General features: G+C 44.6%; 1 protein-coding gene across 1 annotated transcript; it reads right to left on the bottom strand.

The window, feature by feature from the left end:
- Positions 1 to 12989: 12989 nt before the first annotated feature.
- Positions 12990 to 15689, bottom strand: Jun (Jun proto-oncogene, AP-1 transcription factor subunit). Its single transcript, XM_020186087.2, has one exon. The coding sequence runs from the start codon at positions 14732 to 14734 to the stop codon at positions 13730 to 13732; it is 1005 nt and encodes a 334-aa protein (XP_020041676.1). The 5' UTR covers positions 14735 to 15689; the 3' UTR covers positions 12990 to 13729.
- Positions 15690 to 16461: the final 772 nt, after the last annotated feature.

Genomic DNA, 16461 nt, shown 5'->3' with positions numbered 1-16461 from the left:
GCTGAGTTACTTAAGAGTTAGGGGTTTCTCCTGCTCTCTCTTCTCTGCCACAGTAAAAGTGGAAGTCACATGATGAGATGGTAAAGTCACAAGTTAGAAGGAACAAGATTCCTCAGTTGCTGAATATAGAAGGGCTCCATTGACCTGCCTTTGAATGACATTTTGGGTGAATGAGAAGTTAACTTTTGTTTTGCTAGGTCATTGAGATTTCAGTTTTTTTGTTACCAAAGCACAGATTAATATATCCTGAATATATTAATCTCCATTTTAAAGATGGAGAGATGAAGTCTACCAGCAATTGTGTCACTTGCCCCAATCAGAGGGCTAGTAAGGGAACAAGTCTTTCTAGCTCACAATAGTCAAGCTCTGTGGCCTAACCTCTTCCTTAATATTGGTCATCAGTTGCCGTTCTTGCTCTATGGGCTCCCTGTCATTTGCTCCCATTCAGACCCCCACCCCTTTTCTCTCTCTTCTTTCTCTTTGGCATGTATAGATGAAAATGTGAAAGGTCCAAATTTTAAGCTATGACACAAAAATCATAGAATTTCTTCTAATGTTATAATTCTGACTTGGAATTTATTTCAAGTCTTGACTGGTTGAGTTGGACATTACTGAAAATGGCTACTTAGCATCTGGCTCCTATTTAGACTTTGGCTAAAACAAAAAACTCAAGATTCATTCTGGCTTTGTATAGTATTTTTTCTTTGCTTGTTGAGCACAATATAAAAAAAAATGAGATGTAGCCATAATACTGTATCTGAATCAGTCACTTGTTTGGTTGGCATAACTTGTTCATTAGAAAAACTCGTGTATTCAACAATTGTTATTCTCTTCCAGGAACAGTGATAGGTGCAGGGGATGCAAAGAGAACTTTAATGCATAGCCCTTATTTGAAAGGAGCACCCAGTCCAATGTCTGCATAAATAAACAAAATGTAAAATAGGGTGATGAGCCCATAGAGAAGCAGTATGCAGAGACACAGTGATGACACAAAAGCGAAATTTGGTTTTCCTACATGGAGTAGTTCTGATCTTTCATACAGGAATGGGTTTTAGCCACCTGACTAGAAAAGTTGCTAAAGATTGAGTGTGGAAGCATTTTCCATAAATCAACATCTCTTACCCCATTACATCCCGGGATGACTAAACTGTTGCTTAATGAATGGAAGAGGCTGCCAAAAGTCTCACATCTAGGATTCCAATGAAGTTCTGTCTGACTCTAGAACTTCACATTTTCCCCAATGTACCAAGCAGGTACCCCTGATAAGACAGTTGGGTTTATTCTAACAAAGCAAGCCTCGGGTTGTCGTCCCATTATCCAATGAGTTCTCTGAGCCAAACCCTCCGCTGCTCCATCGCAGCTTGTGCTTCTTGGAAATTCAGTGCTAGTTCTCAAGGCCTCTCTACCTGCTGAGTCTCATTCTTGGCTCCTGAAATAGGAGCATTGTGTAAACAGTGTCTGGTGCTTGCTTCCTGGCTGGTGCAGCAAGGACATTTCCAGCGCACACGCTTACCCATTCTGTTAAAAAAAAAATAAGTGTTTATACTTAGTCCCCCTGGAAGGCGGACGACGCCCACACTTACGTCCTGGTCGAATTTGTTGGCTAGGCTTTCTCTGATCCTTTACAACCTGAGAAAGCACTTTGCACCATGTCTGCACTCTGGCGCCATCTACCGGCACTTATGCAAATCCAAGGACATTCTCCACTATGTGTTTAGCAATTCATTAGATGAATCCTGCCGCTTCATTAGCAGACTTTTCCCCTCCTTCACGGACTAGAGAGTGACCATTTAGTAAGGAGAGTATATAGTAAATATATTATTTTGCATTAAAGAGACAAGAGTCTCCTCTGTCACGCACTCCTTCATCTCTAATTCTTTCTTTCTTCTAAAAATATTTATTTTGTTATTGTAAGAATATCAGGGCATGGGGCACACAGCCGCACACCTGAGCAAACAGAGGGGTTGACTGACTTGCGGTGGAATGAAAAACATTGGTTTTGAGCTCATTACTATGATTCCACAATGGGCACTGAAACCCAGTTAAGACCCATGAGGACGTCTTCAAAGGGACGTTGTTCCAGGTCTGCGTCTGGTGAGCACGCTGGTTCTATGAGACTTTGCACAGAAATAACCCGTTTGGAGACCCAGCCTGTCAGATCAAAACCAGGCCTGGCCTCCAGACCTTGAAACAAGTCAAAGCAGTGAACTTTACTCATCCATTTTCAAAATACCTCCTGGTAGGTTTTTTTTTTTTCTTTCCCAAAATGCAGCTAAACCACTCCAGTGGGTGCTGGCTGCAGTATTTTGATATATTAGGGAGAATCCTGACTTCTTCCAGGTTTCTGCCCGTCTGTTTTAAATCCAAAAGTCTTGGCAGAGGGAAGTTTTTAGTTTTTTTAGTGTTTTGTTTTGTTTTTTTCATCTGAAATGGAATCCAAAACAGCAGGGGCGTAAAGCCCAGAGATGGATGAAAGAGAAAATAAAAAGGCCTTTGGATTTCCCCATTCATCTTCGAGGTTTAGGAAAAGGTTCCATCATTCACTGTAATTTGACACTGTGTGTCAAGGTAGCACTCAGGGAGTGAAAGATTGTGGAGCCATTGGAATCTTACAACATTTCAAATACTTTTGGTTCTCTTCTTCAGAAGTGAGTTGAAGTAACATTCAACAGTTTGATCATCAAGTCAAAGTCTTGTCTTGTCCTGTCTCATACAGTCACGCAGCCTTAGCCCAGACTCATTGGCCTCAGTTTCCTTACTTTGGAACAGGTCTGTGAGGGCAATGCAGTGGTGCTACCCACAGGTTTGGCACACCATAAGAGCTATACAACAACTAATGTCATGGTCAGTCCCTCCTAGCCAGGGATTGGAATTTATGCCCTACAAACGAATAGGTGTGGTCTTCAGACCTGGGTTTCCTTTGCTCACTGTTTTCTATCTTCTTGAATTACCGAAGACTTAGGGGTTTGGGCACTATATTTGGACTTAGAAAAATTAAGCTGCACACCATCTGGAACCCCTACCCCTGTGACCTTCTCCCCTTAAGGGAGTCCTATGTTCTAACCACACTGGTCTTCTTGCTCCCTGCAACATATGCCTTTGTGGAAGACAGGAATGCTCTTCCCACCAACCCCTACATCCTGACTAATTCCTTCAGGTCTCAGATTAAAGGTCAGTTCCTCAGGGAAGGCTTCCTGGGGACCAGGCTGTGTGAGCCCCTCGCTGCCCCCACTGAGTGCTCTGGTAGTACTTCACAACACCTGTGGTGACACTGTTTGAAGCATCTCTGCAGCACTTTGCAAAGTGCCAGGCTTCCTAATACTATTGCAATAATCTGTTTAATGTCCCTTTTCCTTATCTGACAATAAATGAGCAGGAGCCTCATCCATTTTGCTCATGAATAGCACTCTGAATCCTGCTTACTTTAGTCCCTGATGTCCCCTCTTGCTAGAACACCATCACCTCATTTTACTATTAAACATGGAATGAGTATTCCAAGCCACATCTTCAGTAAAGCCATTGCTGAATTCTCTTAAGTGGGCACTTGTTCCCAAGGCACTTTGTATTTGACTCTGTCACAGCAATTCATATATTTAATGCCACCAGTTTTTGATAGTAGTGTTGATGTCTTACATAGCTTCTTGCCTCTGGGATTTCACAACTGCCTGGCAAAGAAGAAGCATTCACTAAATATGGGATGAATAAGTAGAAATAACACATCTGCTGAGAAATTGATGATAATTCAGTCTCATATTAATATCCTGAAATGGAAAGATTGGGCACATTATTTTCTCCTAAAAATGTCTCAAACTATGCAGCAGATCTTTATCAGCCTGCCCTGCTATTATTTACTTGCAACACTGGACTTACAGTTCACTTCCTATGTTTATAACCAGCTTTCATTACCAGGAATTTTCACAGACATCCTAGATCCCAGGTGTTGGGATCTTTGATTCATGGTAAGGAAAAAATATAACAAAGAATGTTTCATTGTGCATTGGTGCCTCCTCAGAATTTAGTCATGACAATAGTTTATCTCTTTCTCTTTCTCTTTTACTATGCCAACAACCAGGTTGTATAAATAATGATAAAAATACTGATAGTGACACATGAAATGAGCAGAGCAGAAAAATAGAGGAAAACAGAGACTTGAAATAGATGTATTTGGTATGTTTCTTATATTTCAGAATCTTGCCTAAAGAATTCTCAACTGCCTTATTGGCCTGGTTGAGTCTATTTTTTTATGATAGACATCATAACAGCAAGTAAGACTAGCAAATAACTTTTTTAACAGATACTTTTCATGCTTTACATCATTTAGTACAATGCACCTCAACATTTTTCAGCAGGAAGGAATATACCTGGAGCCCCCAACTCATTAAGAGAGACCAAAGAGTATATTGTGAATTGTAACCCAGTTTTAGAAGGGCAGTATCTGCTCCTCTATCCTGGTCTGTAAAGTTTGATAACAATAAAATAGTAATCACAAAATGAATGGCCTCTGGTAGTTAACATTTTCTGTTGACCCTCCAGCATCAACTTCTTCCTAGAACCTGAATTTTCTTTGAATATCTCCTCCTTCTTCCCTCTCTGGCCATGTGTTTTAATGAAACTCCATAACCTTGGTTTCTGTGGTAGGCATTCAACCTATGCTTAAGCCAATTAATATAGCCCCTCTCCCTACCCCCACTCATTGTGATTGGTTCAGGGACGGAAATAAGACCTACTGAGACCAATGAAACACAACCCTGGGAGCACATGAGGACTTTCTGCACCCATCTTACTCCTGAGGACACTGCCACATGAAGACTGAGGATGAAGCTAACTCTTCCTGTGGCAAGTTGAGTGATGGAGAGAAAACAAAGCCTGATGATTACCACAGGTCCTATTTATTTGCATATCTAGTGCAACCTCTGCCAGTGACTTTCAATGATATGTTTCAATGAAATTCCTTTTTGCTTAGAGTAAGCTTTCTGTCACTTGCAGCCATAGAACTCTAACTGACATATTTATGATTTGCCAGTAGTAGATTCAGTCCTTAAAAACAATAGCTTTTCAAACCCTTACAACAGGTAGGTATTATCATCCCCTTTTCATAGCTAATGAAACCAAGGCTTAGAAAAGTTAAATATCCACTCCCTCACAGATAGGAGTTAAGATAAAATTTAGGCCTAACCACTTGCTTGGGAGAGTGACAGCATGTCCCTTCTTCATACCCTCTTTCTCCATTCCCCAACATTCCTAACCTCCACAGCGATCTCAGTACTCAGGTTTATCACTCCCCTGCCGATGGCTGCGAGCTGGCTGCACACCTTCTGGGCCATTCTGCTGTGGGAAGCATGGCCCTTGCCTGGGTGCTGGTGATTACTTGTTTCTTTCCTGGCTCAGAGCAATTCTCAGAAGTTTCTTTGACAGCACCCAAGGGCAACCCAGGCAGATAGGTACCCTGCTATGAGCTAGGCATCATTGCCCTGGCATTTGTGTGCAGCTGGCTCTGTTTGAAATCCTGCCTCCTCTGACTTCACTTCCTGAATGTGCTGACAGGCCTGTGAGCCAAGCCAAACAGGTTCACAATGCTGTGCCTGGAGAGTATTCCCCTGTGAGTGCAGCTGGGGAAACAAAACTTTTCTCCAGCCCACAGAGAGGACCTGCCAGCCCTTATATGACCAAGACACAGGCCCTGTGAGACCTTGTTGAATCTTAATGGGAAATGTTTTTATTTCAGTTAGGGTGGTGTGTGTGTGTGTGTGTGTGTGTGTGTGTTCTTAAGCACTTCTTAATTAACAAGTCGACAGTGAAAAATGGCTAATGATTGCTTGCCTGCTATATACAGGTGCTTTCCATAAGTGATCCTCTGGATAGCCTTCTGTGCTAACTATGGATGGCTTCATATTTAGAAAGGAATGAACTGAAGCTTCATAATACTAAGGGACTTGTTCTATGCTTGCCAGCCACAAGCAGCAGAGAGAGGCCAGATATAATCAGGGGCACTTGACTCCAAAAGCTGGGCACCTCTAACTCATCGCACTTCAATTCTTTGTGTATTCAGAAGGGTAGTGAGGAATAATGGAGATGGTAGAGCCTCTGCAGTCTTTCTAGCTCTGTGAAGTTTGGCAAGTTAGTTTTATTCCATGAATCTCAGTTTCCAAATGTATAAATTGGAATAAGAGTGCCAGTGTGACAGAGGAGTGAGGGGCAACTGAGTAAGAAACTTATCTTGCAATATTACTCAGGAGTATGATCATATGTGAACAAAAAAGGCTATTTAGAGTCAGAAAGATCTGGATTCAGGTCAGGCTTCTATCAGTCACTCATTTCATGAACTTGAACAAGGTCTGAACCTCTATTTTATCATATATAAAATACAGCCTGACATCTACCTGGTAAGTCCTAGCATAATACCTGCTACAAAGCAGAAACTGAGGAAATGGTATACATTATTAATATTATATGACTGTCAGTTTCTATTATATACTACTTGCAGTAGACGCTGTTGATTCCTGTTGGAGGATGCCACTCCCATTATTGGTTCTTACTAGAGTTAGGATAGGCTGGGTGATGTCACAATAACAAGCAGCCTTCAAATCTCAGTAATCAAAAACAATAAATTCTGTTTCCTTGTTCATGCTAAATGTTCACTGTAGATATGATGGAGGGTAGGAGGATTCTGATCTGTATTATTGTTTAGGGACCCATCCTGATAGGCTTTCCAACTCTGTACCTCCACAGTTGCCAAAGGACAGGGAAAAGGGAGCATGCTGAATCTCATATATACTCTTAAGGCCTGGATATGATATATGTCACTATGGCTGAAATGTCATTGGCTGACACAGGTTAGAAGGCTCCACACCAAGTTAAAGGAGGTAGGTGATAGGGAAGAGCAACCAATCATGATGAGCTCATTCTCTTGTTAGGAATGAGTCTGGATGTAGACAAATGACTTGTTCCTGGCCACTGGGATCTGAAAAGAAGTGCACTGGAGTGGAGGACAGGGAGCACCCAGGAAAGATCTTTCTAGATAATGCAAAAAGAAAGATGAAAGTAAAGATCCCTGCATTTCTTGTGGTTAGTTTCTTTATCTGTTATAAAGATAACAGATTTAAAATTTTAAATTGTGTCTTCTGTTCGTGGCCCCTGTAAGCATCCTAACTAGAAGTATAGTAAAATATATAGCAGGATATATAGTACTCTGCAGGATAGTAGAATATATAACAACTCAGCTGCCTGTACATCTTCATGCAAGATTTAAGATGAGGTCAGGCAACCTTAAGCAGGCACCCTAATCAGGAACCTAGGATTAATGAATACATCCATAGGAGCTGATGGACAGATAGTTCTGCAGAGATTTGAGAAACATCTAAATTCTGCTCAGTAGAACTTACCTATATGAAGGCAGTAACTTCACTAGTGATTTGATAACCCAATTTTCTGAAGCAATAATGAATCAAACATCAGGCAATGTTTTTTTAGTGTGCAAACACAAAGGAAGTTTATATAGCAAGAAATAGTCAGAGCTTCTCAGCAAGGAGTATTTGGTTCCCTCCAGAGAGGGGGAGTTTACATCAGGGCAAGGAGAATTCATTAGACATTGCTGCAGCGTGCACAAAATATCCCAAGAGACTATCTGATTACCTTTGCTCAGATGCTGTGCACATCAAAGAACCTTCTGATGACTAATTTAGTTCCTCAGGGTCCTTGATATAAAGTAGGGGGTTGCTGGGTGAGGGATCCAAGGTCACCCAGGGCATCTGTTTCCTAGAATGAAATAGGAAGAGAATATGGGAGTTGATTCCTGATGACCAAATCATGGGCTCACCAGTTATTGGATGTGTGAATTCAACAGAGGCTCTTAAAATTCACTGGGATTCTTGGCTTCCGCTCCTGTGAAACATAGCTACTATAAGAGAGCACCCAGAATGGTGGTAAAAATATAATGAGATAGAAGAAGTTAAAGTACTCAGTGAACTGGTGAGTATAAATCTCATTGTTCTTCACTCTCCCCTTGCTCACTTCATTACAGGGATTTTCATCCTCTCATCCCTTTAGCAGTACACTGAAGTCAGCTCTCCCTCAGGCTGGCACTCTGGAATTTCCTACTGAACTCTTAGTCATCTAAGAATTTTATCACAAGTATTCCTCCCAGGAAGCCCCTCTTTGCTCCCTACCGAGTTTAGATTGTCTTTCTCTTTGCTAGTGTCCAGGTTTCATTGCACTTGTCAGTGTGCAATCATACACTTATTCACGTTTCCTCATTTCTGCCTCTCTTACTGCATTATAAACACCATGAGTTTATAATCAATCTCCACTGTGTTCTTAGTGCCTGGCAAAAGTAGGCATTCAATATTACTTGTTGAAGAAATTGTGTGTTATTATTCAATTCCCTCAACATTAATAAAAACATCGGTCTCAAACACAACAAGGGGATTGGACTATGAGCACATGATAAAAGCGAGAGCACACAAGGGAGGGGTGAGGATAGGTAAGACACCTAAAAAACTAGCTAGCATTTGTTGCCCTTAATGCAGAGAAACTAAAGCAGATACCTCAAAGCAACTGAGGCCAATAGGAAAAGGGGACCAGGAACTAGAGAAAAGGTTAGATCAAAAAGAATTAACCTAGAAGGTAACACCCACGCACAGGAAATCAATGTGAGTCAATGCCCTATATAGCTATCCTTATCTCAACCAGCAAAACCCCTTGTTCCTTCCTATTATTGCTTATACTCTCTCTACAACAAAATTAGAGATAAGGGCAAAATAGTTTCTGCTGGGTATTGAGGGGGGGGAGCGGGAGGGGGTGGAGTGGGTGGTAAGGGAGGAGATGGGGGCAGGGGGGAGAAATGAACCAAGCCTTGTATGCAGCACATATGAATAATAAAAGAAAAATGAAAAAAAAAACATCGGTCTCATTTATACATTGGAGTTTGTATAGTTAGTCTCATAGAACTTAATCAGTTCTGGATGACTAGACAAAATCAAATTTAGGTCTTGCAAGATCTACTGTGAGCTCTCACCTTGGAGGCGTGACCTAGGCAGTTGCAGGCCTATTTCTTTCACATGTTTATTTGAGCTTCCTGACACTGAGAATTTGTAAGATGATTTTCCTTTAGGTTGTCCAATTGACACAGAGGAAAGGAAAATATAAGTGTGGGACAAGTAGAATAGGTGTAAAGTGAGCTTCTTGATATCCCTCTTTAAGTTTAATTTATCAGACTATCAAACTATCTTTTCCCCCATTTCTTCTTCAACTCTAGGACTACTTTAAACACCACATACATTCTAAATTAACCCAGATTACTTTTTTTTTTCATGTTACTCCCATTTCCTAGCCTCCTCCTGGCCCATCTGTCATTTCAGTATGAATCTTTCCTAAGTTGAGAGTGGCGGTGTCCCTGCTCTGCTTCAACTAACTTTACATTTCTCCATCACCTATACAAGAATACAGAATAGATGGCACTGCACACCCAGCCTTAACTCACTCCCATGCTCAGCTCCCTCCACTTTTCTCCTTATACCTTTGCCCCCAACCTCTCCAAGTAGCTTACAAATCCCTAAATGCACTGTGTTTTCTCATGCTTTGTGCTTTGCTTACAAGTCCCTCCCCCAACCTTTTCTGCCTTCTGAGTCCCACAGGATAGGCTCACATATCACCTCTCCATGGAGTCTAATAATGGCTCCTTCTCTCCTCTCCTGTGTTTTGTGCCATTAGCATGTCTCTGGTTCCTCTCCACACTCCCTCTCACCAGAGTATGAGTTCCATGAGAATAGGGATGATACCTTCTCATTATTGCATCCCCACAGCCTAACAGAACCTCAGAGAGACCCAGGCCCAAGGGAATTCTCTTTCTCAGGATGTCCAAAAGTCTGAAACCAAATAAGTAAGTCTGATTTCCAGAGTTAGGAAGTAATAGTTTCAGCTCTGGGGTCATCCCAGATTTTAATCTTCTTCCTCTCTTCCATGAGACTTCACTCCATCCATATAGAAGTGTGTGGTGGAGGCAAGGGGCAGGGTGGACTGGAAGGCATTGTCTTTTTCCTTGATTCCACCAAGGTACTTCTTTTCTAATAATAAAAGGACATGTGTAATGGGTGGATTAGCATGAACCCTTCTCCTTCATTCAGTACGAACTTGTAGACCCCTGAAATACATGTAAATTTATAGACAGTAAGTTCCCTTTGTCATTACCAATGTCATTGGTTGTTTTTAATGAAACCTCATCTGGAACAAAACATACGTTTTGTGTCTGCTCAATGATACACATAGTATCCTCATCTCCACCTCCAAGCCTAATGTTTCAGGCAGATTCATTTTATATAGGAAGATGTTCACTTGCTTTAGTGGAGGCAGGTAGGGATGCTCTGTGTAACTAGAAGTATGAATGCGTTAACAGTGTAACTCTTTGAAGAACACTTGTTGAGAACTTTGATTGGCTATAGCCTGTTCAATCTTGTTAATTGCTAGGTTTGACTATTTTTGGGAGGAGTGTCTTTGATCCATCTGGAATTGTGCAGTAGGAAATGAAGTAAGTTTCTCTAAAAAAAATGAAGACCACTTTATTTCTTGTTTACTTATTTATTCAGTCATCAAAAATTTATTTTATAAACATCTATTATATATGAGGCACTGTACTAGGAGTCTGGTGATTCTCCAAAGAATAGCGTAAGGTTCTGGCCAGGAAACGTAGATGTTCACAACGGGTAAGTGAGCATAGATGTTCACATTTTGCTAAGTGGTGTGGTAGAAATTTTGGTAAATGTTTTGATGCTCATTTCATGTCAACATGAAACCAACAAGAAAGGCTTCACAGAGAAAGTACCATTTATGCCAAGCAAGCCTTAAAGAAGGGGTAAGATTTATCAGTTGAACTGGAAGGAAAGGTATTCCAGGCAGAGGGATGAGCAGAGGGATACAAGCAGAAGCTTGGAAAGGTATTGCGATAGTGAACATGTAGCCATTCAATTCAGGGCTTAGTAATATTTTTGAGTCAGAGAACTCTATGAAGGCCAAATTAAAAGCTAGTGATCTCTCTCTGCACGTGCATGTACGTACACACACACACACACACACACAATTCTGTAGGCATTTCTATTGATTTCATAAAATCTGTCTCAATGGACAGTTAAGAATACATGATTGAATTGTTATATAAACATATATAACAATAAGAGGAATAATTTGTTATACTGTTAGATTTATCCTTTCTATTACCTAAAGAATAACTCATTGAAGTCCATAATAAAATTAATCATGGAATGTGTCTACAAGTAATTAGCTGAAATTCTATTTCCAAACTTGACAGGATATTATTGGTTAACTTCCTCTACTACAATTATTTTTTCTATCCCTTTATGTTACAATGGTTAGAATTTCAGGAATACACAGTTAGAAAGTTAGTTGAAATGTTCAAATGTGAGGACAAACCTGTGTTACATTTTCTTTTTCTTTTTTTAAACACTGAAGTCTAAAGCAAACTAGAGAACAGTGTGGCTTTTTGTGCTGCACTGCACTGTTGTCTGGGCTTAGTCTACCTTTGAAGGTAATTAATTCCCCAGCCTGCTTATTTTTTCTAGTTGGCTCTTGTTTAGCTTCCACAGAGCCCCACCCCAAGGTGCTTTATTGTCCCTCTGCTGACTATTTCTACATATGGTCAAAATCAACTCACCTTCCGGGTTGCTGACATCAGCAAATTCACTGTTTGGCAAACTTCACTCTGCTCCCAGTAACCCTTTGTTTAAGAAGTGTTACAAAGAAGTGTCTCTGATAGCTAACAAGACTGTCCAATCTCTTGCACTCCTAGATGGACTCCTAAGGAGAAACTCTGTGTGTGTTGATTTACAGCCCACAGGCAGGATATTAGCACTCCCAGACCTGTTGGGTACTAGAGCACTGCTAAAGAGCAAACAGCCCTGCCTCAATTAGTGGTTTGTGAAATATTCCTGGATATCACATTACTTTTGCTGCTTGATAATCACAGTGGCTTTTGGGATGAAAAGCAACCAAGCAAAAATCGTTCCCTTGTAGAGTACTGCCTTGTTGATCTCCTAAGTTACATCTGTAGACAGAATCTAAGTTTGCCAGTTCCCCAGAGCTAAGGGTTGATTTACACTTCAGTCATTGTGTTAGTGTTCATGTTTTCTCTTATGAATCTTTTCTATAGTATTTAGATCGCCATCTTCCAAGACTGATTCTATAATAACTATTTAAGACAGGTTCATTATTTAAGAAACAAATTAATATAGATATAAATTTTTCTGGTGTTTTAGGGGTTGGGGGGAGAAAAAGAGGAGAGAGAAAGAGAGAGAGAGAGAGATTGGGAGAATGTCCTATTTTAACTCTTCCTAAATTCTTTGCTTCTTTAATCACTAAGTAAATTCAGATTGAAGTAGTGTTAACCCTTAGAAAGTGAAAAGAAATGCTATAGTATATAGCTTGGGAAGAAAAAAGTAGTAAAGGGAAAGGAATTCAAGATTTGTTTTTGGTATTTGAATACATTTATTGTGACAAGAATGCTGTCATAAATATTCATAAGCAAAGGCCATCTTCTTTATCTAGGAATTGTTAAAGTGAAGATTCCAAATTGGAAGGATACACCTTTTGTAAAATCTGCCATGAGTTCCTGTTTTAAGAATAAGCATCTGTTGTTAAATTTCTACTAACATTATAAATGATCAGAGTGCATACCAATTGCTACAATCCAAAACTTTAAAGTGTTTGACTTGCCAGTGGGCTGCACCTCTGCACTATACCCCCCTTCCTCCAGCCTCCTGAAACACATTACACTATCCTCTGGTAAGCGGCTCTATAAATACACTGGGGGACAGACGAGTACAACCTGATGGTAGCATCAGGTGGTTTATTTCTAAAGTCTAACAGAGAATAGTTTTCACTGCTTGACAGCAAGAAGCACTGTGAGTGATTTTAGTTGACACTCAACTCTTACTCGTCTAGTGTCTTTATCTATAGATAATGCAGAAAAGAGGTTGGGGGGGTTACTTTTCAATATTTTATTGCATTTTCTTAAATATCCTTTCCGGAATTTTCAGAAACAAAACATAAAAAAATTATATATTTTATTACAAATGGTAAACTCAGAGTGCTCCAAATCTCTTATTTACAAACAATACTGGGCAGAACACCCAAACAAACAAACATGAAATAACTTACAAAGGCAGGAAGCTGTTTATTGACAGTAATCAGCTTTCATCAAATTAAAAAATATATATGTACATACACAGTGGACGAAGGCAGGCCAGGAGTTCATCGGTAGGCTCAGCCTCACCCTCACAAACCTCCCTCCCTCCTCCCCTTCCCAGCCCTCCCCGCTCTTTGTGTTCTTAAGGAGTACTACAGAAGCAATCTACAGTCTCTATTGCAGTTTGTAACCCCCGCCCCCCTTTAATACTGAATGAGATCGAATGTTAGGTCCATGCAGTTCTTGGTCAATGTTAAAGAAAAGTCTCTTTCTGTTCGCGCGGGGACAGCCCGTCCGCAAAGCGGGACAGCCCGCAGGCGGCCGCTCCCTGGCCGCTCGCCAAGTCAAGGCGCGCCAAGTCCTTCCCACTCGTGCACACTGGGGGCGCCGTCAGGACGCAACCCAGTCCAACTTGGATACCCTTGGCTTTAGTCCTCGGACACTTCTTTTTTTCTCTCTGGCGCAACCTGTCAAGTTCTCAAGTCTGTCTCTGTTATTTTTTTTTCTCCGTTGCCCCTCAGCCCCGACAGTCTCTCTTCAAAACGTTTGCAACTGCTGCGTTAGCATGAGTTGGCACCCACTGTTAACATGGTTCATGACTTTCTGTTTAAGCTGTGCCACCTGTTCCCTGAGCATGTTGGCCGTGGACGCCAGCTCCGAGTTTTGCGCTTTCAAGGTTTTCACTTTTTCCTCCAGCCGGGCGATCCTCTCCAGCTTCCTTTTCCGGCATTTGGAGGCGGCGATGCGGTTCCTCATGCGCTTCCTCTCCGCCTTGATCCGCTCCTGGGACTCCATGTCGATGGGGGACAGGGGCGGGGTTTCGCCAGGCATCTCGGGCACCGTCTGCGGCTCCTCCTTCAGGGCCTGCAGCCGCGGGTGCTGCACAGGGATCTGCTGGGGCAGGTGGTGCGGTGGCTGCGGTGGCGGCTGTTGCGGCTGGGGCTGCGCGGGAAAGGCCAGGCCGGCCGCGCCGTAGGAAGGCGCCCCGCCGCCACTGCTCAGGGCGCCGGGGTTGAAGTTGCTGAGGTTGGCGTAGACCGGCGGTTCGCTGTGCAGGCCGGCGCTGAAGCCGCCGTTGCCGCTGCCGCCCGCCACCGAGGCCACCGCGGGAGCCACCATTCCCGCCCCGCTGACCGGCTGGGCCGTGGATGTGACGCTGGGTAGCGTGTTTTGGCTGTGCAGTTCAGCCAGCGCGCGCACGAAGCCCTCGGCAAAGCCCTCCTGCTCATCGGTCACGTTCTTGGGGCACAGGAACTGGGTGGGGGTCGGCGTAGTGGTGATGTGCCCGTTGCTGGACTGAATAATAAGACGCTCCAGCTCGGGTGATGCCAGCTTGAGCAGACCCACGTCGGGCGAGGTGAGGAGGTCCGAGTTCTTGGCGCGGAGGTGCGGCTTCAGGCTGCCTACCGGGTCCGCCAGGTTCAGGGTCATGCTCTGTTTCAGGATCTTGGGGTTACTGTAGCCGTAGGCGCCGCTCTCGGACTGGAGGAACGAGGCGTTGAGGGCATCGTCGTAGAAGGTCGTTTCCATCTTTGCAGTCATAGAACAGTCCGTCACTTCACGTGAGGTTAGTTTGGGCTGGGCGCAGAAGTTTCGGGACCCCAACAGCGCACTGGCAAGCGGGGGAACCCGCGCCTCCCGGGGTCTTTGGCAAGGAAAGTTTCTAAGACCGCGCGCTCTCTCTGGCTGTCCTTCCCCCAGAGCTCTCTTCCCCAGCTCGCTCCAGGGAGCACAGGGTTAAGACGCCGCCTGCACTCTTACTTGTCTGCTCGCGCGCGCAGCCGGGCTTTGAAAAGTCGCGGTCACTCACTGAGCGCTCTTCGGGCGCAGCGGGTCCTCGGAGCCCGCAGACGAACTCGCCTCCTCGGGACAGCGGCTATCCGATGGCGCTGGTCAGCGCGGCGTCCGCAGCGGCGGGTCTCGGCCACCCGATCTGACGACTGACCCCTCCTCCGCTGAAAGGGGGAGGGGGACTCCCGGCGGCCGCGGCTCGCGCTTGCCCAAGTTCAGCAACCGGTGCGAGCGAAGCTGAGCTCAGGTCCCTTCTCTCCCTCCGCTGCCTTTTCTTTACTGCCGCCGCGGCAGCCTACGGCGCAGAAAAAGATTTGCAAAAGTTCGCTCTGGGACCCGGGGCCACTTGTCCCCGGTCCTCCAGGCCAGGAAAGTTACTTGCTGCTGCAACCGCTCACCGACTTCTCTGCGCGGGCAGTCTCTGCTCTTCACACTGTCAGTAGCTCCCGGGCAACGGGGCTCTTCTCCGGGGGCGGCAGGAGAAGGGGCTCTCCAGGCGCTCCCAAAACAGCAGCGTGGGAGCCACAGGCGCTGGCTCTAGGCAGTTGATGAGAAAATGATAAAGATTTGCAGATCGGATTCCACTGCCGTCCTGGCTGTCTGTCTGCCTAAGTCTGTTTGCCTTAGTCCGCGCACCTCCACTGCCGCCTCGCCGCTTCAGCCACACTCAGTGCAACTCTGAGCCCTTATCCAGCCGGAGCTCAACACTTATCTGCTACCAGTCAACCCCTAAAAATAGCCCATGATGTCACCCCAAGGCCTTCCCATTGGCTCGCGTCGCTCTCTGGGGGGCGGGCCCGCCCGTCACCATGGAGACTCCACCCTAGAAGATTCTTCTCCCGACCCGCGGAGGCTCACGGGATGAGGTAATGCTCCGCTGCCCTCCTACAGTTGGGCCCTTTTTTCTCCTCCTCCCCTTCCCCCTCCCGCGCGCCTCTTGGGCCTCTCCTCCCCAGTCCCCTCCCCGGCGTGTCTTTCCCGGCCCGCCCGGTGCATTGTGGGCTGACGTCTTGGGGTTTGACTGTCTAGTGACGGTGACTGCCGCGAGCGGCTGGACGCTTGTAGCGTCTGACGGGGGCGGGCTCAAGTTCAGGGCTCCAGACGCGGATGCGGGGACACAGAAGGCTGGGGGAGAGGGCCAGTGGCCTGGGGCTGAGGGTGCGGGCGGGGACTGGAGGTGTCTTCCCACGTGCGGGGCTCCGGGTCCTTCGCGGGCGTTTCGCCGAGGCCAGAGGCTGGGAGCTGGGTCTGCTCCCCCGCACTTCCGGGGGGCGGGAGCACCACACTTAAGGTCGCTCTGTTAGGTCCCCAGTGCGGGAGAGCGAAAGTGGGCTTAAGTTTGGGGGCGGGCTTGAGAGATTAACACACCCCCCCCCCGCGCCATTAGGACGTGCGGAAGTTTGTCTCTTGGTCACGTTCACAAGGACCGTCCGCATCTAAAAGCAGAGCGATTTGCATTGCTTGAAACTGGGACTCAG

The sequence above is a fragment of the Castor canadensis genome, chromosome 7 (genome assembly GCF_047511655.1).
Source record: "Castor canadensis chromosome 7, mCasCan1.hap1v2, whole genome shotgun sequence".
NCBI lineage: Eukaryota > Metazoa > Chordata > Mammalia > Rodentia > Castoridae > Castor > Castor canadensis.
This window is presented reverse-complemented; position numbering and strand designations above follow the sequence as displayed.

Excerpts from the sequence above, each read along its gene's own strand:
- Jun (XM_020186087.2), bottom strand. The coding sequence starts at position 14,734 with ATGACTGCAAAGATGGAAACGACCTTCTACGACGATGCCCTCAACGCC.